The 26832-nt window shown below is 41.6% G+C and overlaps 1 protein-coding gene across 1 annotated transcript in view; it reads left to right on the top strand.

Annotated features, from left to right (window-relative positions):
- Positions 1-26832, top strand: part of Tiam1 (TIAM Rac1 associated GEF 1) — a 182295-nt gene that overhangs the window by 102727 nt on the left and 52736 nt on the right. The window contains exons 11-15 of the mRNA XM_048803941.1: positions 1440-1610; positions 7575-7679; positions 13939-14020; positions 19336-19422; positions 24666-24890. Of these exons, the coding sequence (XP_048659898.1) occupies positions 1440-1610; positions 7575-7679; positions 13939-14020; positions 19336-19422; positions 24666-24890 (670 nt within the window). The remainder of the gene's footprint in view (positions 1-1439; positions 1611-7574; positions 7680-13938; positions 14021-19335; positions 19423-24665; positions 24891-26832) is intronic.

Raw genomic sequence — 26832 nt, 5'->3', positions numbered from 1 at the left:
TTTAAGGATGGTACATCCTCTCCCACACAGAGAAGGTGGAAACCAAAGGTTTTTTTCTTTGAATTTCTGTTTAGCTTTCTGGATTTTCCAACTTTTCAGGACACCTCTGTATTTATCCCACTTTGTGGATAGCATGCCTCATTCTCAAAGAGCAGTTTAGCTGCAAAACTTGGGCTAATCCAGTGCTAAGGGGCACTTTTTTGATGTGGCACGTGGGAGCAGCATTGGAAGATTCCAATTATAGTTAATGGGATGTAGTCAAGTTGATTGCTTTTTGACAGCTCTTTCCCTGGGGTCCAACTTATCTGTGAAAGCAACAATGTTCAAAGACAGAAATTATCTTCTGCAACTGGGCTTAGTTTAGTGGCCTTTACTGAAACATTTCCCCCATCCTTGGATCCTTTTTATGTATGGAAATCATTATGTTACCACCTCTCAGCCTGTATTTGGAAATTTGTTCCTTCTTGTAATTTTCTGATATGGTCTTGTTCTTGGTAATTTGTAGACATGTATTTACCCACCAGTGGCCTGGTTATAAACAATAATGAAGGCATGCTACTTGGCATATAAACTGTTGATATCATGTTTACATTGCTGAAATCTAACATAATTCATTCCTTCATTATTTCACTGGGTTCCTAACATTTCATCAACCTCTGGAGCATTTTCTAATTCAGCTTTTTAGTGTGAAGTTTAATGTAGCTGTTGAATGATACTTTGCTCCAGACACTCCAGCGCTTGGTGGTCCTCCCCAATCCTCAGGCTTAACTGGATAGTGGGCAGAGTGGTGGGGTGGAGCCATAGGGGGCAGAGCCTTAGGGGCAAAGCCATAGGGGAGGAGCCACAGGGGGCAGAGCGGTGGGGGGGCAGAGCCATCTCAGTGGCCTGTAGGAGGTTGCTATGAGGCCCCTCCTCTAATCTTAGAAGTTCATCTCGAAAGTAAAGCTCTCCCTTTCCCAGAATTGTCCAAGGATTATACAGAAACAACATTACCTATCATTATGTAATGCCGGAACATTATCTTTATGAACAAGTTCCCTTGAGGCATCATTGTTGCTTTGAAGTATAAATTTCACATGGCACATATTCTTAATTGAAGTTTTTGGCCCAAAACTTAAAATGTTTTTGTGGAAGAAATAATAGCACTAAAGTTGAACTGATTAGGTGGCCTGTTTCTTTCTTCCAAATTTCAGTACTTACTTATTCATGTCTTGCTTGACTTTGAATGCCTGGGGCCAAGTTCTTCCTGCCCTGCTCCAGACAATGCTCCTTTCTCAATAGTTTCTCTCTCACCAAGGGTTCCCCTGCCTCCCACCACTGCCACCTCTTCTGCCCTGGGCTGACTTCCTGGCACTAGATAATCCCTGTGTGCAAAATCTGGGGCCTTGGGATGTGAGAGGCTGACAGCTGCAGCTCTGCTGACCTGACTTCTATTACAGAGGGAGAAAGAAGTGGTCTTACCTAGTGTCCACCAGCATAATCCTGACTGCGACATTTGGGTCCACGAATATTTCAGTCCTTCCTGGTTCTGTCTGCCCAATAATCAGCCAGCTCTGACCGTCGTCCGGCCAGGTGACACTGCACGGGACACCCTGGAGCTCATCTGCAAGGTATGGAGCTACTTTAGATTGTTTCCCTGAGAAAAGCAGAATGAAGCAAAGGACTCTTCTAAGGTACATATGGAAACTTGGTCGTATAGAAGGAGGCAGCACTTAAAACCCATTTCCATTTCATTTCAGAGCTGCCTTTTGCCTGCCTTTAGGATGATATGCATAATAATCTTGGAGGAACTTCCCCTCTGGGAGGGAAGGAACTCTTCTAACTTCTTTCAAAATGTGTGTGTTTTTTGCAATATTACATCCTTATATTTTGGAAAATCTAAGAACAAGACAGCACATCACCGTGCTATTCAGGACCTTATTTACAAAATTCAAAAATAACCACAGTAAACATTTCAATATTCGTTCTTCTATTTTTTTTCCTACACATACACATATTTAGTAAGGTCATATTATGGATACTGTTTTGTGCCTGCCCTTTAGTCAGCAATTGATACATCATAGGCATCTTGAAAGAAGAGAAAAACTAAAGGGAGAGCAAGTTTGACCTCTGTGCTGGGAAATTCTTAATGTGAACACAAAATTAGCCTGTTGTGGGTCTGTTGGCTTGTTTTTGTTTTTGATTGAACTCCATTCCTCACCTTTCACCTTAAGCTATAGAAATACCTTTTTCAAGGTGAACCTGGTTTCATTTTTTTCCCCCCTGGAGAACAACCAGATGAATACCCTTGAGTGAGGGCATTATGTGCCTCTTTTTATTTTTACCAAAGCAACAGCTTCGAGATGGTTTTATTGAGTAGTCACATCAAGTCTAAGAAAGAGCAGTTACTTGCCCATTTTACAGGTGGAGAAAGGGAGTCTCAGAGAGCCTCGGTACCTTGACTGAGCCTAGTGGGTGCTCCAAACCTGGGAGTTTCCCGGTGTGCTACTGGGCAGTCACAAAAACTCTTAAGAACCTGGGCCACTCTTCAGCAAGGACAGTCCATAAGACTCAGAAGAATCCAGAGTATATTCTCAGGAGAGTGGATTAGTATTTACTGGGACTAAAAAAGGGCAAGCAGAAAACACTTCTATCATTCTATTCTCAAAAAAGTTGAACGGATGAGACGTCTTCATTCAATCCTCAATTTGTAAATATTGAATAACTTTCACTCACAAAGAACCTTTGTAGTTCTATGATCAATGTATGTGTTTTTAAAGAAACAAATTAAGAGAGCCCTTTTAAGGAGAAAATATGGCTCTTCCTATGAGTGGGGGAAATGTAACAGTCCAGTGCAAATAAGCCTTTCAAGTAGTCTTGTGTGGAGGGCAAGTGGAACAGACACTGGTTTCAGGACAAGCTAAAATCAGCCCCCATGTAGATGTTAAAAATAAATTTTGTCACCTTACGCATACTTTGATGGCTTCATGTAAGTGAGTTCTAACTTTTAAAGATAATGACATCTGTTCATAATTGTTCATTTTAATTTTTTAGCAAAATTGGCTTATTGAGGATTTCTGCATTCTTTTATTTATAGAAGCACAGTTCTTTAACTAGCTCTTAATATTCTGCAGAGCTGTGGGAGTTATTCTCAGATCTGTAGCTGAAGGTGTTAGAAGCAGGACTCTGGACTTTTTTGTAGAAGCCAAAGCCTGGGAGGTGTTTGCAGGGCATAGCATAGACTTGCAGTGATCTGTGCTCATCGTCTTTAGACTCCACCAGGAATCAAAGATTAAGCCATGCTTTTCTGGCAACCATTGATTGCTTGGAAACTGATCAGTGAGAAGAGCAATGAATGATTGGCCCAATTTTAGATACTTTTCAAGCTTTACCTTTGGTAAAAACTAAGACAATGAAAGATGACATTTTAACTGCCAGTTTGTCTTCCTCTATAAGATATTTATTTCTGCCACTTGAATGTTTCTGATGGCATCATTAAGGTACAAGTCCCTTTCTCCAACAATAAAAGGCTGTCCTGCAATTATTCCCCAAGTCTTCATTTCTTTTCCCCAAACCTACAAACAAAAACAAAGAACATGCTGTGGAACAAGTGTACATGTCATGAATTTAAAAATGTAAAACTTTTACAGTACACTTTAAGAAACTGAAGCTCCCTGGAAAATTATCTATGGAGGATAAATTATATCGTGTGCTTGGAGCCAGGTGTCTTCTAAAGCTTGCCTCTTCTTTGGAAAACACTTTATTGTAATTAGTGAAACCGATTTGATTCTTAAGAGGGAAAGAGATAATGGGGGAACAGTGCCACATGTTATTAATGATCTGATCTAATGGTGAGTGGGGTTTTTTGTTGTTGTTTTGTTTTTGAAGGAGGGATTGAAAGCAAAGATGCTTATAAGAATGCATGTCTTTATTTCATTATTATCATGCTCAATGTTGGCAATGGATGCTTCCTCTAATATTTAATAATCAATCTCTTTCTTCTGTCTCTTGCATTCAGCTCATTCTCTTTCCTATTCTCTCTGATCCACATCATTTCCCATCAGTTTGCCATCTGCCATCTGATCACCAGTCAAGTTCTGGTATAGTAAATGTTTCAAGATCTACATTTCATGTTATAGATGCTACTTGAATGATTGTTATTAAATATAACAGGTAACCATGTGGGCCTAGAAGTGAATTTATTTGGATTATTGCAATTATAAAGATAATTGCAAAAAATTCTCTCATTCATATTCACTGATATTATTCATGTGTGACATGGTGTCTGTTTTATTTCTTGCTTTCACTATGTTGGTCTGTGGCTCTGGATATCCTAAAAATGATTGGCATTTAAAAAATAAAAGGTCGCTTGAAAGGCAAAGGAAAATATCTTTGGAAATTCTGCAGTAGCACCTTGCATATTCTGTGTGTGCATGGATTTCTGTGTTCAGTAACTGCATGTTTATATGTTTCCCAGACCAGTTTCACTGAAACGAAGGGAAGTGGAAGAGCAAAACATGATGGGTTAGAAGATCCATAACAATACATTCTTACTTATTTTAATGGCTAGCACTGTTTACAGAAACGTCTACATTGTGTTTTGCTATTTCATTCTTTGAATTAGTTGTAGTAAGATACTGATTTTAAAAAATTATTCCAACTAAACTAAAATTGCTCTGCAATACTATTTATTTTATGGTATAATTTGCAGCTGCCTTGCCTGAAAATGAATCCAGTGCTCTCTAAGTAACTCAAGAAAATGTACATTGGGAAACAAATCTGTACTATTTAAATTATTTCCAAACTGAATTTCTCTTGTTAGGATATTTTTTCTTGAACGTTTAATAAGCCTAAAGCAGGTCACATATTTGAATCACAATCCTAAAATATTCATTCACATTTGGAATTCTTTTTGCACAAAGACGTGTTGTGAACATGGTTGGTTATTTGCCTTGATATTGAGGAGCACAAAATCCTTCTGGAGATTTCTGATGACCTGATTTAATTAGTTCATTAGGATTCATTCTTTATTTTAAACCAGCCGTGACTACAAGGGTTCATAATTCAGAAACTTTTATCAAAGTGAGAAGATGCACTGGAATATTAATCCAGCATCCTGTTTTTAGAATAACCTTTTACAGGCCAAATGAAGGGTTCTTAGACTTCAAGTAAAACCATTATATTGGATAGTGGGGTGGGGGTGGGGGGTGGTTGTGTAGCAAGAATCACCCTTATTACCATTGCTCTATTTATCGTGCTTTTGCTGTCTGTGCTGTATTGCGCAGCTTATGTGAATTAACACACCAGCATTTAACCTTCTCTGTATCAGTGTAGAGGTGCTGCGGGCATGCTAGCATTTGGGGGTGGGGGGTGATGAGGATCTGTACTCTGCACTGGGGCTACCTGAAGCTCTCTGGACTCTGACAGTGGTCAGACTCTCCCTCACACTGAGGTTCCAGATACCAGGGTCTTATTAGGAGAGGCTGCTCTTTGGGTCTGAAGGTGGCCTGTGTATGTGGCAGCCTCATGAAGAGTGTCCACAGAATCCTTAATTACTGATATCAAATACATTTCCCAGTGCATTTGTCCCTGTTCCTAAGACCCCATGAAACTTCATTTGTATTCCTTCCACCTCGGCCTGGAATAGACTGGGACCTAGACCTTTAGTCTCATTGATGATTTCATTGAAGACCTGGGCAGATGGGAAGCATATGCCACTCTTCTGTCTTATGGAAAAAAACATTTTTTGTTTATCACCCTAAATAGTATGATTTCTTTTTGCTGTCCATTTGTCTTGGTATCTCTCCCACAAGCAGTAGGTAGCGCTCTTCAAACTTCTCTGTCTTATGCTTCCCTGGGTTTATCCATCCCCGATTATTGCCTTTGGCATCAACAGTCCTGGGTCTGTCTGACAATAGCATCCGGTATCAAATACAGATTGCAACAGGATGCAAACCAGGTGGCCGAAAATGGGCAGCTGAATGGCACTTGTGTTCAGCTCAATGGGCTTCAAACTCGCATGATACCTAGGAATGGGATACAGACTGGGGTTCTCAGGAATCACCAATAGAAAGAGTCTTTATCATCCTTCTTAGTGTACAGGGGCAGCTGATTTCCACTTTCCAGAAATGTGCTTTAGGAATATTATAGGGTACCTGTCTTACATGTGTGTTTATATTTACAAAGCTAAACCACCACTCCTTTTCTGCTCACCCCTTCTCCCAGCCATGCACACTGCAGAGAACTGCGGTTTTTTTTTTTATTTTTTTTTATTAATTTCTGTATTCTCAGTACTTCACACCATGTCTGGCACACTTACAAGATTTGATTAAGTGAATGTGATTAAAATAAGTGTTGGAATGCTGTTTATCCAGCCTTGAAATACATATTTTTGTGTGTATCTATATCTAGATATACATAAGTATACATATATACACACACACACACATATATATGCATAGACACATTTTTACACATTTGGAAGAGGGATGGTGGGGTAAGTGGGAAGCCTGTAGAACCAGTTAAAATTAGTTTAAAATTAAAATTAGTTTCATTTATTTTGAATAATTCTCATCTGTAGAGCTTTAAGTATAAGTGATTTTTATTTATTTGATGAAAAATCTCAGATTCCTATAAAGTAAGAGAATAATGTGATGAGTCACAGTCTGGATTGTTTTAGAAGCAAATCCCAAACATCCCATCCTTCATCTCTTAGTACTTTAGGATGTATCTTTAAAAGATATGACACTTAAAAACATTGCTCCATGTAAACATGTTCTCTATGGCAATGTATTTTCACACTGCCAAGTAAAATTTTGAAGAGCGTTTTCTTTTTCCTCTGATATCTTCTTAACTGTGTCTTGGGAATTATTTATACAATCATGTTATCATTATTTCTTTTTTTATAAAAATTAATTCAAGGATGACTTTTTAGATAGGGAAAATCCATTGACCCATCCTGGACCAAAAGAGAAGCCCTGGAATTTCAGTCCTTAACTGTGGGAGGATACTTTTCCTCCATCAAGTAATTTGGTGTGCTTCCAGAGTGGGACACATGCCTATTGCACTGACCCAGAGGGAGTCTCACTGGGGAATAGTGCATCCGACTGAATCCAAATGCCTATATTCACACTGACACACTTGCAAACGAATGGTTAATAACTGTCCACCTCCTTCCACCTGGTTAAAAAACCAACTTTGCCTGGGCCCAGATTTTTTTTCTTTTGTGATACATATTTCTTTCTTCTCACTCTTCTTTAATCACCCATGTACATGTGAAACTATGTCTGGGGGCCTCTTTGGTAGTTTTTGCTGAAAACCAGTGATAAACAGCGCAGTGAATCAAATAGAAGTGACGATGTGACTTGTTTGGTTCTATGAAATCCTGTGATACTCATGGAATTTTACTAATGAGTTCAAGGAACAGTAATGTTCATTCTGAGTTTGGAATGCAAACCTTACAAGAAATATAGAAATGTCGCCCTCTCTGCAGTAACAAATCTCTTTTGTTCCTGGGAGGCGTGATCGCATGTTGGCGGGCACCTAGTCATTCCTATTTCCTACTGAACAGACGTTTTCTTCTCTTTTTGTCCCAGACACATCAACTGGATCATTCTGCTCATTACCTGCGTCTGAAATTTCTAATAGAAAACAAAATGCAGTTCTACATCCCGCAGCCCGAGGAGGACATTTATGAGCTGGTAATGTTTATGACTGTTGTCCAAGCACATTCTGTAGGAGATTATTTTCATATTATCTGCGCACTTGTGTTAATTGCAGCTGGTGGAGAGGAACAGAGTTGTAGAATAAATGAGCTTCATCGGGAGCTCTGAAGTTGGTGGCAGTGGCCTTACGTAGCACAGAGTTTCCAGAGTAGAAATGCTACCTCTGCTTGTCTGAGTTGCATTGCTGTGCCATTGTGAGACACTGAAATCCAGAGCTACCTCTGGGAATTTTAACCCCTATTACCAAGTCTCCTGGCAGCATTGATGGTCTTCTATTTTCAGTTGTAACTCTGAAATCAACTGGCTGTTGTCAGAATAAAAGCTCTAACTCCAGTTTTCTGTGACTTCCACATGCATAGCAAGACCAAAGGGTCAAATCTTGTGGGTGAAAAAAGCTGCCATCTCATTGTGTGTCCCAACCTGTTGGAATTCTGTTCAGGCAGATTCCTGGGGACAGTTGTGTGTTTTCACAGGACATGAATTCTGAACCAGACCTGGCTTTCTATATCAGTCCTACTGCATACTGACATTTGGACTTGGCAAAGTAGTGAGATGACCGTACTTCATATCTGGGGTTTAACAAAGATTAGAGAGAATGACTCATATAGTAGATGCTAATGGTTGTTATTCTAATAAACTGGTGACAAGTTCCTTTTTCTAGCTGGGTGGTGCATTTTTTTAGTTCCAGTAAAGAATGATTTGGGGAGCAAGGAGCCTCCCTTTTGGAGATCTTTCTGCTTGGTGTGTACTCAGTCATCCCTCTGGGGGCCCACTGCATATGTGAATGGTACTAGGAGGACTTCAGACTTCACCAGACACTGGAACTGAAAATATAAACCCAATGTTCTCTTTTTGGAAAGGGGAAGAAGCATAATTTAAAGATTTAGTGATGTTTTAAGGCAACTTTATTGGGGTAACTTTACATGTAATGAAACTCTCACGGGTTTTCAGCACACGATTTGATGAGTTTTGACAAATGTATACAGTCATGTCTCCACACCTCAATCATAATTGGGAACATTTCTGTCATCCTAAAAGGTTACCTGGGGTCACTTTAAGTGTTTTTAAGGATACATAAAAGAGGGTGTGCTTTTGTAACAATCTTGTCATGTTATGCAATAGAAGAGGATCAAAATGAGTCCATTTTTAGCCATCACTTAATAAGTGTTGATAGAAGAAGCTACATTCAACAGAGAGTAGCTGATCTATTCTTTCTCTGATGTGAAGACAAGCCCAGTATTTGTGCTTTATGAATAGAGAAAGGAAAGTCTGTTTCCTTCCTTAAAAAAGGGAAACATCAGCTGGGCATGGTGACATGCACCTGTAGTTCCAATGACTGGAAATTAAGGCAGGAGGATCGCTTGAGCCAAGGAGTTCGAGGGCAGCCTGGGAAACAGCAAGACACTGTCTCAACCTTGCCCTCCACTCCCAGATAAACCCCCAAAAGGGAAATGCCTTGCTGATAACCTTGGAATAGCTAATAGGGTGAACACTTTGTATCCTGGAGGTTAGAGAATTGTTCCCATCCTAAATTACAGAGATTATACCTTGCTAATTACCATGTCCTATACACACAAAGAGCTGGTGTGAGAGACGTTATTTTGAAATTTTATTGATTTATTTTATTTTTACGTCTTGGCTATTGTATGGTATTATTCAACATAGAAGACTAAGGTGTGCCAGGTTTAGTCTGTTTGGATCTACAATTGCTCTGTACATGTTATAATTTAAAAAATAAATAAATAAATCTGAAGTCAGGTGTGGTGATGCATGCCTGTAATCCCAGCAGCTCAGGAGTCAGGCAGGAGGATTGGAGTTCAAAGTCACCCTCAGCAACTGAGCAAGGTCCTAAGCAACTCAGCAAGAACCTGTCTCTAAATAAAAATATAAAAGTGGCTGAGGATATGACCCAGAGGTTAAGTGCCCCTGAGTTCAATCCCTAGTACAAAAAAAAAAAAAAAAAAAAAAAAATTATACAAAGGAGAGAGAGAGAGAGAGACCATGGTTTTCTCTTGCCCTGTTGCAGGAGACCTCCAGCCCAGAGACCCTAAGGAAGCAAATACCATAATATTGCTTGCTTTCTTGCTCCATTTTTTTCTAAGGTTCTTACCCTTTTTTGTGCTTTGGATAGCTTTGGCTGCCTGGTAAAGCCTCTAGATCCTTCTCAGAATAATGCTTCCTTTGCACATGGCTTAGTTATAGTGGAGTAGTTATTTTTTTAATTAAGATCATATATGTGCTCACTAAATGACATGGCCTGGTGATAGGTCTAGTAGTAGCTGTTCTGCAATAGTGATGGCCTTTGTAATACCTTGAGATATTAGTAAAACTGGAATGTGGTTTGAAAATAACTGATTTCTATTCATGACAGTCACGGGCACTGGTGATGTATTGCTCTTGGTTGCCTATGTGCATTTATGATTGAAGGAGATGCTCACTTTCATTGCCATGTGCAATGGAAGCATTATTCTGAGAAGGGATCTAGAGGCTTCACCAGGCACTTTCAACTAAAGGCTTGTAAGCATAAAAGACACCCCCCCCCCCACCACCAATCATCCAAGTTCACAGACCATGTGAATTCTGTCCATGGGTCCTGGGTCTTGAATTCCTGCTCTAGGCCATTAATGCTGGGCATAATAGCATCTGGAGGCAGGGCCTTCTGAACACATGGCATTCTAGACAGCTTCTGAGAGTTTCCAGAATCTCACTTTAACATCTCATTCTGAACAGGCATCAGTCCATGCACTGTCCTTGTTTCCCCAGCCCTCCCTGTTCTGATGTCGGTGTCCTGGGGAACATGCAGGCGTTTGAAGCCATTTCCTTAGAAACAACTCATTCATATATGAGCCCTCTAAATATTTCATTCTATGCCATTGTTCCTGTCAACCATCATTAGTAGTAAGATCAATAATTATTAGCAAAAGTGGGTACTAGGTCTGAAAGACTATTTTGAAGGGTCTAGTATTTTTATTTTGGTGGTCAGGAGAGTCTCCTGTTTATGAATAACCAGGAATAGCTATCTATTTATCTGCATTGCTGGTTGTGTTAAGTAAGTGACCCCATTTGGCTACTTTTTCATGATTAGTTGATCATCAGGTTCAGCCCATGGAATAATCATGAACCTAGTTGCACAAGCACAGGCTTGTCAAAAACCAACACTAAATGGGTTTTTTCTTAAAGTGACAAGTGGGAATAAAGAGCTTGCAGAAATACTAATCAATTTATTTATTCATTTAGATAGCAAATATTTATTTAGCATTTGTGTGCCTGGCACAATCCTACCTATTTTAGACACTGTGGACTGTGGATATACAAACACCACTACCACTACCACCACCCCACCCCCTGCAAAAAAGAAAAGAAAAAATCCTGGCTTCTGCTAGGACCTCCATCCAGTTTTCAGAGCTGGTGACATAAAAACAAGTCAATAAAGTTAGAGCAAATGGATGTAGAGAGATGGTGCACCTGCAAGCTTAGATGTGAGGAAATTGAGGACCTGAGTCTTAGCAGGGTTTTATAGAAAAGTGTCTTTGAGGGAGCAAAGAAGGCAGGGGAGGAGGTAGCTTACCTGGTCTGTGAGGAGGATGAGTGGGGAGGATAAGTAAGGTGGGATGCTAAGGGGGAAGGGGGCAGTGAGCAGGACAGGCCATGCAGGGCCTAAGTGAGAAGGGAACCTCAGGAGAGAAGGGAGATTATAGGTGGCTTCCATACCCACAGGTTCAGCATCTGTGGAGTACACCAACTGCTGATTGCAGATATTAAAAACCAAAAAATTTAATTGTCATTGGTCTGTACTATGTAGTTAGGCATGTGCTGGTCCCACCTGTGTCAAATAGGTACAGACTTGTTTGTGTCCTTATTCCCTGTGCAATATATTGTAGCAACTGTTTGCATAGCATTCACATTGTATTGGATATTATAAGCAAGTGATTTAAAGTATATAGGAGGTTGTCCATTAGTTAAATGCAAATACTATGCCACTTTACGTAGAGATTTGAGTGTCCCTTATGTAGGGAAAGTCCCAAAAGCAGTCTCCTATGTTACTCAGAGATGACTGTCTGAAATTCTGTTGCAGTGGGCTCCTTGTGGCTCCCTTGTGGGCCATAAGGTGTAAGACCCTGAGCAGGCAGATTGATAGGAGGCCAGAGAGCCAAAGTTGAGACAAGAGGTGATGGTGGCTTGGTCTGGGGCACCCCAAGGAGACATAGGAAGAATGATTGACTTTGTGAGAACTCAATTGCCTGCAGAGACTTGCCTCAAACCTAGTGATCTTTTGATCTACTTTTTTAAAAACAGGGAAATGTTCAACATCATTGTTTTAATCAAGAAAAGGAAATTATTAAAGGTATTTACGAATTACGTATAAAATGACTGAATTTCAAATACATTTTCAAGCATACCCCTTCTTGAAATATATTTTATTAGAGCTTTTTACTAAACCTGGGTTTAGTCCAACCAGCCTAAGAAGGATCGTGGTCCAGGGGCTGTTCATAGATCACCAAGGTATCATCCAATACCAGCAAGAGACAGGAGCATTTTCACACCAATTCCAAAGACAAGTAGGTGGTATTGTGCAAGAATAGGAAAGATTGCACAAAGCCCTCTTCCCTCTTGGTCTTTGCAGAGATGCTTGGAACAGTTATACACTGCCACCTGGGGGAAAGGCTTGGCTCTCAAGGATGTTTAAGAAAATAAGACTAAGGCTGCAGCTCAGCTGACCTGAACCCATTGGATATTGTTTCAGTGAGCATTCTGTGGTTTGATGATATATATTAACTGTACTGAATTTGATATTTATGATTTTGGTGACTATATTTTCCTGAACTAAAAATCAGTATAATTGATTTCTTCTAATTAAGGAATTTATTTTTAGGAAGCATTTATGAAGTATACAAATACAACCACATTCACTTTTACCCTTAGCACATTTCATTTGCTGGAAGCTGCCTTACATTAGGGTGTTGAAATAAATCTGGGCTGTTTTCTGGGCTCCTGGGTCCTGAGTACTCTTGCTTAGTCTTAGTACTCAGTACTTAGCCTTCTCAAATGGCCAAAGTAAGTAAGTGAAAAGAACTGGCATTCTTTCCTACATGCTCGAATAAGATGATTTATGGGTCAGTGAGTGGGTGGTGAGAGACGGGGGCAGGTTTAACTCTTCACTATGACTGTGTTACTGCTATAGGATAGATTTTTCTGTTATTCACCATGGGACAAATTCTGTCTTCATGTCACAATCAAATAACAGTGTTTAAGAGCCTTTGACATATTTTTGGAATTTTATCTTTAATTTCGAATTGCAAGTTTTGGCTTACTTACCTAAGCATGTTGTTTTTCTTTTCTCTGGTACCCAGGACCCTGCCTGGGAAATAACTTCAGCTCTAGAGAAAGCCCAAAACAGCTTCAAATCCCAGCTCTGCCCATACCAGCCTATGAATTTATTCAAGTACTTTCTCTCCAGCCTTATTCCCTTCATTTGCAAAAGGGAGATCACAATTTTCTAATAGAGTTAGTTTGAGATAGGTAGAAAGACGTACAGGTAGGTCTTCATAAGTTATGGTATTGATGACATATGAAGACGACATGGCAATTAAATTAAATGGCAGCCTTTCTGATGTGTTAACTATTCACTGTTCTTATTTTGGCTTGATAAAAAAAACTCTTTCTCTTGAGTTTATAGATGGGAAATTAATTTAGGTACTTAATTTTTCTAGCTAATTTCGGTGAAGTTCCGTGGCTAAAAGAGAACACCTTCTGCTTATGTAATTTGTTGTCTGTTTCAAGGCTAACCTTTGTCTCTACCTGTCTGTACCCTGGTGAGCTTTTTAGGTAAAAGTCCTACAGGAACAGAGAAAAATGGGAGCACAGAGATTTCTCCTGCTTCCATGCCGCCCATGCTGGCATCTAACAACCTCGTTAACATTTCCCACCCGAGTACTAGGGATTTTGATGATTTTAGCATTATTTTTCAGCTCTGTGATAGATGAGTAGGGTAAGAATGGACACAAAGAGTGATGTTAGGGAATTATTTAGAAAGCAAGCTGTGGCTAAGTTTGCCAATGTGAGTTCTAGTTGCTGCTTTGACTCTTAATAGGTTCCATCCAATGAGAAGATTGTGATGTGATATGAATTTCCATCTAAGTATCAATCATGAAAAAATAGATTTACAAAATGATGACCATTCCTAAGAAGTTATTTTTGATGAAATCCTAATCAGACTCCTCTTTGTCGTCTGCAGCTGTATAAAGAAATTGAAATTTGTCCAAAAGTCACTCAGAATATTCAGATTGAGAAGTCTGATGCAGCCGCTGATAATTACGGTAGGTTTGTCTGTCTTTGATCTTTGGTGTTTGTGTTTGAGTTATAGCATTTCCTGTGCAAACGTGCACTTATTTACAATTCAATAAAAAGTCTTTGGGGCCTGTTTAAAACAGAACACATCTGGCCCCAGTGCTATGGAGAGCTGCCAAACTGGGAAGAAAAGCTATGCTTTAAGACTTCAGCTTTCAATTCTTTCACTTGAATCAGTGGGATTCTATATCATGAAAATAGGGATATCATGGGAATGGATTGTTTAATAATACACAGTACTTTACATATAAAGGAAGTATCTATTCGCATCCCTGTCCTACAAACAGAAGCACTGTCTGCCTTTCTCCCACAAGTAATGTTGAAGGGACTTATTTTGGTACTGTGTCCTCGGTCCCCAAGCCACCTCCAGGTTTGCTGACTGACCAGGATTTAGCACATAGTCTGACCCATGATTGCCATGAAATGACACGAAGCCAAATCGGCAAAGGTGCCACGTCTGGGGAACCCAGCCCGAGCTTCTCCCCAGCGGAGTCACGTCAGGTGAATTGTGACAACCGACTGGAAATGCTGCCTACCAGGGAAATTCCTTAGAGACTCAGTGCCCAGAGCTTTTCTTGGGAGGCTTGTCATAGAAGCAACTACTGCCCAGCCCACAAAATTCTGGGCGCTCAGGAGGAGAACAGGTATTCACCATAAGTCACATTGTTTTTGCAAATAGTTTGGGTACCAGGAGTCACGTTAGGGTGTTGGGAACTCTCTTCATATCCAAGTTCCTAGAAGCCAGCTGAAGACCACACTTGTAAGCAGGCCTTTCAAAGAAATCACAGTCAGGCCCACTGTGTCAATGTTTTTCTCCATTCTGGTGCAGTTAAATATGTAATCCTTTCCATATGTTTAAGACTAGGCTTCTTTACTTAGTCTTACGCTACTGTATTTTAAATAGTAACAAAGTTGGTGCTTGAGTAAAGAAGGTGGGGATATCCGTTCTGGGCTGTTATCAGTCAGAAGCAACGCGGTTAGCTGAGGTAACAAGCAGTCACCAAAGCCCAGCAGCTCAAAACAGTGGAATTTCTTTCTCATGTTTATCATGCATCCTGTGTGGGTTGTTATTCTCACCCCAGTACCCAGGCCTTAAGCAGCTGTCACCTGGGACATTGTGGCTTTGTAGAAGGGAAAGAGGATATGGTGAAACAAGTATGGGCTCACTCACAATCAGTGGGAAGAGCACATCACACAGCTACACCCGCCTACAAGGGTGCAGAAAATTGCAGGCCTACTATGTGCTTGAAGGAGATTAAAGTATGAGAAGGTCTTCAAACCCTTTCCCGAACAGCAGGATATTATATTTCTTCTGCAGCTATAGGTAGCTAATCCGGCTCTCAGAATGCTCATTAAAGTGTTTTGGCCTAATGAAAAGAGCTGATTTTGAATTCTTGGCCACTTGTATGACACCTTTACACTACTTGCTGCCCGACCTTAGAACTAAAGACACCAGAAGGCCTGCAGGATGATTTTGATGGCAAAGAATCAGTGCTTATGGAAGGCTCTTCATGCATCAGCGTGGACTCAGTTACTGAAGCTATAATTGGTGGCCCTGGTGTGATTTAAGTGTCTGGGCCTCCAAACTCAGATGCTCCACAATGATTGTTCTTTTTCTCTTTTGTTGACTTGATTTCTGTTGAGTGAGGGTGAGCTACAGAAGGCTGAATTCCAAAGCCCTTGGATTCTTATTCTAAGACTGAGTGATTTGGGAAATCAGAAATAGGAGTTGAGCATAGAACTGCAACAGAGTAGCACCCCACCCCAGTTGTCCTTGGGGGACGTGTGACAAGGTGTTGCACAGATGCCTGGAACTGTGGACCGTACCAGACCCTGTACATTGTTTTTTCCTCTGCATACATACCTATGATGAAGTTTCATTTCTAAATTAGGCACATCAAGAAATTAACAACAATAGCCAATAATAATATAGGACAATTATAACCATAAGCATATATTGAAATAAAAGTTGGCCTCAGGGAACTGAAACTATGGGGAGTGAAACTGTGGATGGGGGACCACTGTACTTGGTATTTAAATTTTTTTTTTTTATTAAAGTAATCAAGTTGCTCCCAGAACCCACTTCTCTTCCCATCTTGAGGGTGTGATAGGGCAGCAGGCAGCAGTCCACACAGTATTATTAACAGTGCCTCTCGAACCATCCAATGCAAAGAAGCAAGTGTTTGTTTTAACTTCCAATTTTTCATAACTACCACTGCTTTTGTAAAGCACCAGGCCGCATACTTGGAGGTGGTGGCAATGTCCAGTTCTGTAAGAGGTTCTCAGGGCTTAATCTTGGTCTTACTCTTACATTATTGCCAGTAGCAAACAGTTGGCACCAGTTCCTGAACTTCACTTTGGAAAGCCCTGTTGTGCATGGCTGATGACCTCAGCCTGAGCCAGTTCTTCCCAGTACTCTCATTCCTGTTGGGATAAACTGTTCCAAAAGCCTGTGGCCGAGCAGGTTAAAGAGCACCCTGGTTGCAATCATAGGAGACCTGCTGGCCTCCGGCCTCAAGAGCTACTTAGGAGTCCAAAGTCAGCTCATTTGCATCCAATGTCGACACCTACTTAAGCGTGGCTTCCTTTATATGCTGAGTTCAGTGTATGGAAAAGCTACTAGCACACAACACCAACACGCACACATAAAATCTAACAATACAAGGTAGATGCTGCTTTCTATTTTAGAACACTTGAGGAAGGAAAATATGATCTAACCGTCCAATTGATGGAACAAAGTTAGAGAGTTAACACTGAGTTAATCTCTCTTTCTCTCTCTCTCTCTCTCTCTCTCTCTCTCTCTCTCTCTCTCTCTCCCCTCTGCACTCTCAGATTATATTGTGGAAATCAATCAAGATGGTTACATGATGCTCAAGGGTGGTAGGCCCCAGTTCAGCCTCTTAGCATTCCTTTTCTCTGGATGCTCCCAATTGTATTTCGACTCACCCGTCCTCCTGAGGGCAGAGGTGTGGATGTTAACTGTATCCTGGACTCCAGTTTTGAGTCTCTGTTGGGTCTCTTGTTTAAATTCCCCTTGGCCATGAGTTTCAGCATGAAGAATCTGGCCATTCATCATGGGAGTTGCTCTTAGTTTCCTCACGTGGTTTTAATCCCCCCCACTCCCACCCAGGATCATTACTCTGGTTATCACACATGACACCTTCCCATTGTTGCAAGTGACAACCTTCCAGGTGTTCGATAGGTTGGGTGTATATAGAATGAGCTCCTTCTGCCCCCTGTTGGCAATCATTTTGGACTGTGTTTGATCCATTTGCTGAGAATCAGTTTTGCTAGTCTATTTAAAAGGGAAAAAAAAAATCTGACTTCTGCCAGTTAGCTGTTAAGATCATTATGTTCTTCAGACACCTCAGAACAAACCAGTTGTAGGGTGTTGACTATTTTCTTCATAATTGTCATTGCAGGGGATGGTGACGGAGACCCTTTCTGGCCTGATCTCTAGACAGGTGTCCTGCAGTGTGAGGTCCAGGGCAGAGCAGAGTTCTGTTCACATTTGCAAATTTGGGCTTCCTTGAGTGGTCTTTGAAAAGTAGTTTATGCTCCTTACCCTTTCTTCTGCCCTCTTTCTGGTCGCAGAGAGTTAGTTCCCTATCACCTTGAGAAGTCCAATCCTCTTCTCAGAACCTTAATTTATATCCGATTACCTGGTACAAAATTTACAGTCAATTGTAGTCCTCAGACTGGATGGCTTCCCTGCTCTCACTCCTTGTTTTTAACTTCTTTATTTAAAAAGAGGACCAAGAAAAGAGGTGGTAATACAGATAAATGCCTGAGCCATCTCTGACACTTTGGCCTGTGGTGACTTAGAGCGGGCCCTCGGCATTTCCCCCTGCCATCTTCTAAGTAGGCTGCTCCCTCTACACCCCATCAGGATGCAATTGTTTTTAGGAAAAACAAAATGTTGATCTCAGAATTTTATAGAATTAGGTCTTTCAGAAAGGAGGTGCCTATCATTTGATGAATCCTGTTCATTCTTTGCCTTCCCATCCCTTTGCTGTGTAATAATATTTAAAAGGGGGGAAAAAAAACTACTGAAATGCAAATAAATATGCCTGTGTTAACACTGATGTCATATCAGTGGTTTGTCTATAAGAATATTTTTATTTCATTGAAGCATCTTGAAAACCTGAAAATTACAAGTTTCTGTAAAAATAGCATTCAAAATAGAATAACAGGAAGACTTTGGAAAGTCCTCCAGCAGCTTTTTGCCATTTGCTGTCTGAGGGAGTTACAGTACCCAGGGGTGTGGGCAGGGCCATGAGCAGCTTTGCCCACATGGGCTGTCCATTTCCTGGTCCTGTGAACTAAACAAAAACCCATATGTTCAACTGGACATGACCTGAAAAGCCTCAATGAGTCCCTGGTACCCAGCCTTGTAATGAAGTACTCTCTTTTCTTGTTTGCTTGTCTGTTTTTTTTAAACCACTGTGTCTTCTCTCTCTCTGCATTTAGACAGGGATTGATAAATTGTTTGGAATTTGTTTTTTCTCAGAGTTGAAATTATTCCACTTGGGTTCATTCTTATGGTCCTTTTAGGAGTATCTGCCAAGGGGCTTAGGAAAGTAGGTGTTGGTTGGATATTCAATTCACCCATGAAGAGTTTGTCATGAGGCCATCCAGAAACAGGGTGATGACCCAAGCTAATAACCACAGGACTGGGAGCACCCTGAATCCCTGAAATGACTGAGAATGCCTGGGTCTTACTCTGTCTTCTTTTCTGATTTAATAAAAAAGCCTAAGATTAATCAGTTCCTAATCTTATGATCACTAATGGAGTATGTAATCAATTAATCAGTTTCAATTTGTAAAGTGAGTTGCTACTTATCCTTTGCTGCAGAATTTTGTTAAGCAGTGCCCATATGGCAGCATGAACACATCATATGGTGGGACATTTGTGACATATCCTAGGGTGCAGTGCAGGGGACACTAGTGAGGTTAGCTAATCTTCTTAGAGTTTGGAAAAGGCAAATGGGTGACATTTACCAGAAAGCAAGGAAAAACAAAATAGCTTCTTCCAAGTGGGTGGCTGGGTACGTAATGTAAAGATTGATGCAATGGTGATAGTTACTTTTATAAGGAGCAACTTCATTTAGAGGGATCACAAAACACATTTTTTTTTTTTCTGCTTTGTAAAACAGAGTTGGGGGAAAGGTTCTGGCTCCAAACTATAACCCAAAACATTAAACACACCTGGTTCACAGCAGGAGCTTCCTGTTGTTTGCTAAACATGCAGAAGGTATGAGCCCTTGTTCTTCGTGTTTTGCAGGGTTTTCACTTTCTTCCGTGGAAGAAGATGGTGTTCGAAGGCTTTACGTGAACAGTGTAAAGGAAACTGGTTTAGCTTCTAAGAAAGGTAGGTCTGTGTGAGTGTCTTGTCTGCCTTTCTGCAATTCTTTTTGAGTTTCTCCAGTTGGTGGATGAGAAAGACAAGTCCAGAGGATTTTTGTGTAAGGTGTGTTTGAACATTGGCACATTGCAAACCCTTTCAAAGAATATGGTTTTATTCTAACTCAGGTGTGCAAGAAATGTCATCTTCTTGGGTTTTAAATCTGATTCTGAGCCCATTTCTATGGTGCTGGTGGGAAGTTCCATTCAAACCATAAATGGTGGTTTTGCATCTCTAGGAGGTTGTGGAGATCTGCAGAGGTTCCTGCTGGAGCGGAATTTGTGGGAGACCTCTCTGCACTGGTCATAGCTGTCTGGCCCTTGCCTGACATTGTAAAGTCTTGTGAAGCATAAGTTCCGTTGCTTCCATTCCTGGAGAATCTTTTCAGAAGTTGAGAACCTAGGGATTCATGATCCAGCCCTCTTGCCCTCACCTTGCAGAGCTCTTTCCTGTGAAATCCTCCCTTTCCCCTGTTTGCCCTGAAAGGACTCATATGCATTTAGACTGCTCTTGGAATCCTGAATCTCCATCCTCTTTCTACTCCTGGGGAATCTTTATAACATAGATTACCATTGGCTCTCCCTATCCATGGGTTCTGCAGTAGCAGATTCAACCCACTGCAGATTGAAAATATTGTTTAAAAAAGTAAGTTTGGTCTGTACTAAACATATAGACTCTTTTTTTCTTGTCATTATTTCCCAAAACAATACAACTATTTACACAGCTTTCACATTGTATTAGGTATTTCAAGCAAGGTATTACAAGAGGATGTTGTAGATTTTATGCAAATATGTGCCATCTTACATAAGGTACTTGGGCATCTGCAAGTTTTGATATCCAGGGAAAACCCTGGAATCAAGCCCCCAAGGATCCCAAGGGATGATGGTATTTACTCACTGTTTCCTAGGGTCACTGTAACAAATGACCACAAATTGGGTGGCTTCAAACCACAGAAACTTCTCCTCTTGCGTTCAGGAGGCGAGAAGTCTTAAACTAGACATTGGCAGGATCGATTCCTTCTGTGTCTTGGGGAAGAATCTGTCACATGCCTCTTCCTGACGCTGCTGGTGACTGCCAGCCATTCTTGGCTTGTATCTGTTATCAGATTTTTGTCTCAGTAGTCACATGACCTTTCTGTATGTCCTTCCTATCTTTACCTGGCCTTCTAACAACACCATCATTTAGTGGAACACTCATCCTAAATCATTGTGAGTTTAATCATATCTGCAATATAATATGATGATAATTACTGTATTATTTTAGCTATCTCTGCAATTTACGACCTCTGGGTGGACATGCATTTTTGAGGGGACACGATGCAACCCACTATGCTTACCGTAGGTAAGGGTTTGGGATCCGTCCTTATTTCTTCTTGCTGTGGAATTTTTAGTCTTGTTAAAACAGTGGTAAAATAAAACCCATGTTGAATGTCACTGGTAAACTTGGCTAGGATACACGTGTTTGCAGGTAGGGACCTGTGTGTCTTCTGTTAAAGATGGCTGAACAGCGTGGTCAGGGTAGGAGGAGTGTGGCTCTTTCCTCCTCCTTCCACATTCTGGTTTGGCATAGTTCTGGGTCATGGTGTGCGAGCTCCCTATGCAGGTTGATTTGCCCTGTGCCAAGAACTTGGAGACGCACAACCCACAGACCTGCTATGCCTAGAAGTGGCCGTGATTGGCCAAGTGGGAAATAAAGGCAGAAGTATTTACCCACTGTCTGTCATAGAGGAGGACTTTCCTTCTTTTTCCTTCAGCCCTTTCTGGGCCACAGGGAGCCTGGAGGCCGGAATTGGATACAGACACTGAGCTGTGTCTCAGCCAAGTGCAGAGATGATGACAGGGTTTATTCCCCTTCGAACCCCAAAGCCTGATCTTTATCTTTTTTAGCACAATGAGTGTGCTGGGTGGCGTGGCCCCGGGGGTGGGGGATCTGCTGTGCCGGTTTCAGTCACATCCTGTGTTAGTTCAAAACCCTGGTGTTTGATGAAAACAGACAGTTGTCAGCTCCAACCCTCTTCCCCCACATAGTGCTGTTCTCTGCAGATGTGAGAGTAGAGGAGCGTTGTCCTCTTGAGCCACACACTGCCCGACACCCCACGTGTGGACACCCATGTGTGGATAGCCGTGTGTGGACGGCAGTGTCAAGAGGGTCCTGGGGTGTGTTTTGTTACATCCAGCCTGTATGTGAAGACTCAGTCCCCTCCCTGCACTGCTTCTGGTAATGGGGGACTTGCTGGGGCCGTGCATCCTCCTGTGGGTGACATTTGATTCCAGAGTGTCCTCCTCCTTCAGCCTTCCGCTCCTCTTCTCTGTACCCAGCCTTTGATATCTCTTATGTTCTTGCCAGATGCAACACTTTCAGATCCTTGAACCACTGATGAGAGTGTGGAATCCAACTCTGGTCGTTGCTCTTTGGATACTGTCAGGGTCTCAGTGTCCCTGTTAAAATGACCTTGATGCATCCAGGGAGAGTCCAGTGGGATATGGCTTAATGGGACCTGAATGTTCCATTTGCATTAATTCAGGTTCAGTTTTGCTTTACTTTTGTCAGCCACACTGGGCCGTTGGCTGGATGTCCTAGATGTCATCAGCCCTGGATTCCACCCCCACCTGCTCGCCTTCACACACGTGCTGCTCTTGGCGAAGCTCCTGGTGGCTCTGCTTGTAGAATTGACATTTTGTACCCAAGTATGGTATTTTGCACTTATTCACTGTGGCGTGTTTGTTTGGGGCTGTCATTCTACTCTTGGAGTCACCTGAGGGTCAGTTGATGTCATCTAAGTTTTTCCTGATGGCACATAGGACAGAGCCATCAAGAAAGCCATGTGCCCTATTACTCTAGACAGCCTGAGACTTCCAGAGTTTTCCCATGGTCAGTCACTGTCTCCATGGTGGGTTGGGATTATTTCTGAGCAGGCTGCAATTCTTTGTTAGAAAGAAAAGTGTTTTGTTGTTGTTGTTTGTTTTGCTTTTTAAAAAAATATTTTTAGTTCTAGATGGGCATAATACCTTTATTTTATCTATTTTTTTTTAAATGTGGTGCTGAGGATTGAACCCCATGCCTCACACTCTACCACTGAGCCACAATCCCAGCCCCAGAAAGAAAAGTTTGTGCGTTTCTTCTACCAAATATTAACAGCAAGAGCTCATGTCTGTTGAATAGGTTCCATGGAGTTTTACATGGATTACTTCATCTACCCTCGCTTAACCCACTTTCCCTCTTACAAACGAAAACTGGAAGAGATTCGATGGCATTATCAATAGTCACAGAGCCATCCCCTGGGGAGGCAGTGGTGGAGGGATGCTGGGGGGGCTTTGTTGGTCCTCAGTATTGGGGGTTACCTCCTGCTTATTCAGACCTGTATTGTGTTCCTACGGTCGTCATAACCAAGCACAACACACCCAGGGCTTCAACAACAGAAATGTACTTTCCCACAGTTCTGGAAAAAGCCAGAAGTCTGAGGTAGAGGAAGCCATTGGAAGGTTCCTCTCTTGTTCTCTTGTCTTGTCTGGTTTCTGGTGGCCCCAGATCTCCCTTGCCTTGTGGATGAATCATTCCATACTCTGTCTCTGTCTCCGTATGCCTCCTCCTCTTCCTTCTGGGTCTTCCGAGTGTCCTTACAAGAACATTTGTCACTGGACTTAGGATCAGGTAACCCAGCATCACGTTTTCTCAAGTTCCTTAACTTAGTGACAACTTCAAAGACACCTTTTCCAAATAAGACCATGTTCACAGGTTCTGGGGTGTGGCATATTTTCTGGGGTCAACATTCAACCGACCATACAGTCATGTTCTGTTGTTCATGTGGACCTGGAATTTCTTTTTGAACAACCTCATCCATGGTTTTGATTTTTAAGTCTTGTTTTGTTCTTATAGTAAGTAAGTTCCTTTAATATCTAACTATAAGTACTTGGGTTGTTGTAAGAAAAGACCAAAAAACAAACAGTCACAAAAACCCCCAAACCTTGCTTTTCACAAATAGAAATTTTTGTATTTTCGATCTGAATGTTGGGATGCCCCAATCTTTTACTTAATAATGAAATTAGCTTCACAGAATTTTGCCTCTGATTTGGAGAAAAACATTCCTCTCCACCGGTACTGTTTCTTGGAGTGTTTTTTGGTGGCAAATAGATTTCACATGTTTTGGAAACCCGAGTAAGGATAGCCAGGGTGTGTGACTCAGTCAAATTGGGAACTGAGAACCTCACTGTAGCATCATTTTTCTTCGGAATCCAGAGGTGGGATCCCCGATGCCTGAGGGGCTGGGTCACTTCTCCCTTTTGCAGTTCATTTGTCTTTGCTCTTTCTTCACTTCTTTCTCCAACTGTGTTTTTACACATTAGCATATAAAATAAGGAATGCCACTCCTTTTCCCTTCTTAGCTGAGAGCTTACTCTTTCCTTCTCTGTTCTTCCCTAGCCTCTCCCTTGCTCCAGCTGCTGGAATGTTCCTTCCATACTGGTTTGAACTGCCCCAGACTTAGTCACAACTTCTTGTTCTTCCAGGTTGGACTTGTTCTGGGCTGTTCCCTTAGGCCCCTCCCCCATAATGCTTTGCAAAAGTAGCAGCAGAACTCTGGGGACTTCCTGAAAAAATTCACCCCAAGGTCCCATGTCATTAGAAAGGGAGGGGACCAAGTATTGCATTTGCATCTGTACACTGTTGTCTTTAAATGTATTTGGAGTAAGACAGCTTTACTTGTGTATTTATAGCCAGAGGTTTGGGGTTTTTTTTTAATAAAGTTTTTTAATATTTATTTTTTAGTTGTAGATGGATAAAATGTCTTTATTTTATTTTTATGTGTTGGTGGGGATCCAGGTTTTGGTTTTATAGAAATGATCAGTAGACATGAGTATGCCCCAGACATCCTGATTGCAGCACAGAACCATTGGAAGATAGCCAGAATTTACATTTGTGAAGAGAAATTGGCAAATGCTTAGATCACATCCATTGAATAAGGAGTGAGTTTGTTTAGGTGATGTGTTGAGGTCAGGACAGGCATGTCCTGAACCTTCCCATGTCCTGAACCTTCCAATCCCATGTCCAGAATCTTCCAATCCCATCATCATTTTGGAGCATTGTAGCTCAGCACCAGGAGCTGAGGCCCCCACTCTGGAGAGCTTGGTGTGTGCCCTTTCTGGCTGAACTTGTAAGCTGTTGTGTTCTGATTTCTGCATGTGACATTAAAAATTTCCACCTTGCGTTGGCAGGCCTGAAGGCGGGAGATGAAATTCTCGAGATCAATAATCGTGTCGCTGGTACCCTCAACTCCTCTATGCTCAAAGATTTCCTCTCGCAGCCCTCCCTGGGCCTTCTGGTGAGGACCTACCCTGAGCTGGAGGGAGGAGTGGAGCTGCTGGAAAGTCCGCCCCACCGAGTGGACGGCCCCGTGGACCTTGGCGAGAGCCCCCTGGCCTTCCTCACCAGCAACCCAGGTAGGCACAGGGCTGGGGGCCCCGGATGGCCGTTCAGCCAAGTCCTGGGAGGTTTGCCACGCAGCCTGCATATGTCAGTGGACTTCCTCTGTCTTGCAGGCAGAACAAAACATGTGAGATGGGCTGATTACCGACCCTGTGCTTCCTGTGGAAATTTCAAAGGGCCAAGGAGTGTATTCTTGTCATGGATTAACTGTCTTTGTTCAAATCTACCCGTCCTCCAGTAGAAAGCTTTATAATGTGTTTGCTATTTTGGAGAAAAGTTGACTATGGATAGAGATAAGGAGACACCCCGCTGGGAATCACACAAGATGCTGAGACTCTGAGTCCTCTCCCAGCCTATCCCGGTCCTGTACTTGGGCTTATGACAGGCTCGAAAAGACCACAGTGGAAATGTGTTCGGAGCTGCTTGGTCTCTGACTGTCAGGCTCTTCCAACCTGGAGTCTGAACATGGGCCGTTAGCGGAACCCCCTGCCCTTCCCCATCTGTTGCTCTTCCTTTCCCTCTCCCTCACTCTGGCAACCTTGTGCTCATCCTAATGGAAGCAGCTTGAAAGCTACCTGCCCTTGGAAGTCTTCCTGGAACCCCACAGAGTTCCCTGCCTCCCCTGGGCTCCCGTGATCCTACAAATTCCTCTTCCCTGAGGGCTCTGACCATATGATACTATTCTTACTTTCTTTGTCTGTGCTTATTGCCTGGGAGTGGCTTTATGTTCTTCCTCTTCCCTGCTCTTCGCACATAGGCAACCCATTTCTGTTCAGCCAGAGGTGGGCCAGTGAGTAACCACATGGACAGGTAGACTGTTTTGTTTAATTGTCCATGACTGGGTTCTGGGGTCTGGATTTCGGAAATTGCATTTTGGAATTATTTAAAAGGTCATTTTTAGTTTTCACATCTGAGTTGTAGCATCTGAATTGGGCATTTTATCTGCCATTGTTGTTTTTAAAATTACCATATGAAGCTAGGCCAGCTAAGAAACCCTACAAGCTTCTCATTCTTTCGTTCAGTGGCTTCCTGGAAGAATTCAACTTGTTGCAGCTTCAGAAAATTGATTGCATTTCATTTGGTTACTATTGACCTCCTTGGTTCATGTGTCACTGTGGGACTCATGTACCAGTCTCATTTTAAAAAATTGGCTCCAATGAGTCATGTACCCTAAAAGAAAGGGAATTGAGACCTTGAAGGTTATTCTTTGATGTGACCACAAGATGGCAGCATCGATCCCTTAAAATTCCACTCACAGAGACCTGTTTCTCTCTGACTTTAGTATTATGTTAGATTACATTATTTCAAGGATTTTTTAAGCTTGGACATGCATAACACCAAGCAACAGTGTGTGCTAAATTGTCTTTTGGTTTTATGTTTTTTCCCCTATTTGAGCCCTTCCTATAGTTATAGATATAAAACTAGGATTACCAAACTATATTCCGCAGACCAAAACCAGTCCCGCTGCATGTTTTTTCAATAACCTTTCACTGGGACACAATCTCACCTACTCATTCACACCTTTCTCTGTTCTCCCATTACAATGGCGAGTTGAGAAGTTTTGACAAGAAATTACAGTTTGCAAAGTCCAGAATACTACCTGGCCCTGTGTGGGTAGGTTTGCCAAACACTGACGTAAAGTGTGCCTGAAATTACTTAAAGAATTTCTTTAAAGAAATCACTGTTGGGACTGGGGTTGTAGCTCAGTGGTAGAGTGCTTGCCTAGCATGCATGAAGCACTGGGTCCGATCCTTAGCACCACATAAAATCATAAATAAATCAAATAAAGGCATTGTGTCCATCTTACAACTAAAAAATATTTTTAAAAAAAATCACTGTTGATGTTTTGGTCTATTTTTTCTTAAAAAAAACTGTGTGTGTATATATAATATATATATATAATATATATTATATATACACACAAATATAAATATATATACACGTATACATATATAT

The sequence above is a fragment of the Marmota marmota genome, unplaced genomic scaffold, assembly GCF_001458135.2.
Source record: "Marmota marmota marmota unplaced genomic scaffold, marMar, whole genome shotgun sequence".
NCBI classification, from domain to species: Eukaryota; Metazoa; Chordata; class Mammalia; order Rodentia; family Sciuridae; genus Marmota; species Marmota marmota.
Note: the sequence above shows the minus strand (reverse complement) of the source record. Positions and strands in the feature narration are given on the sequence as shown.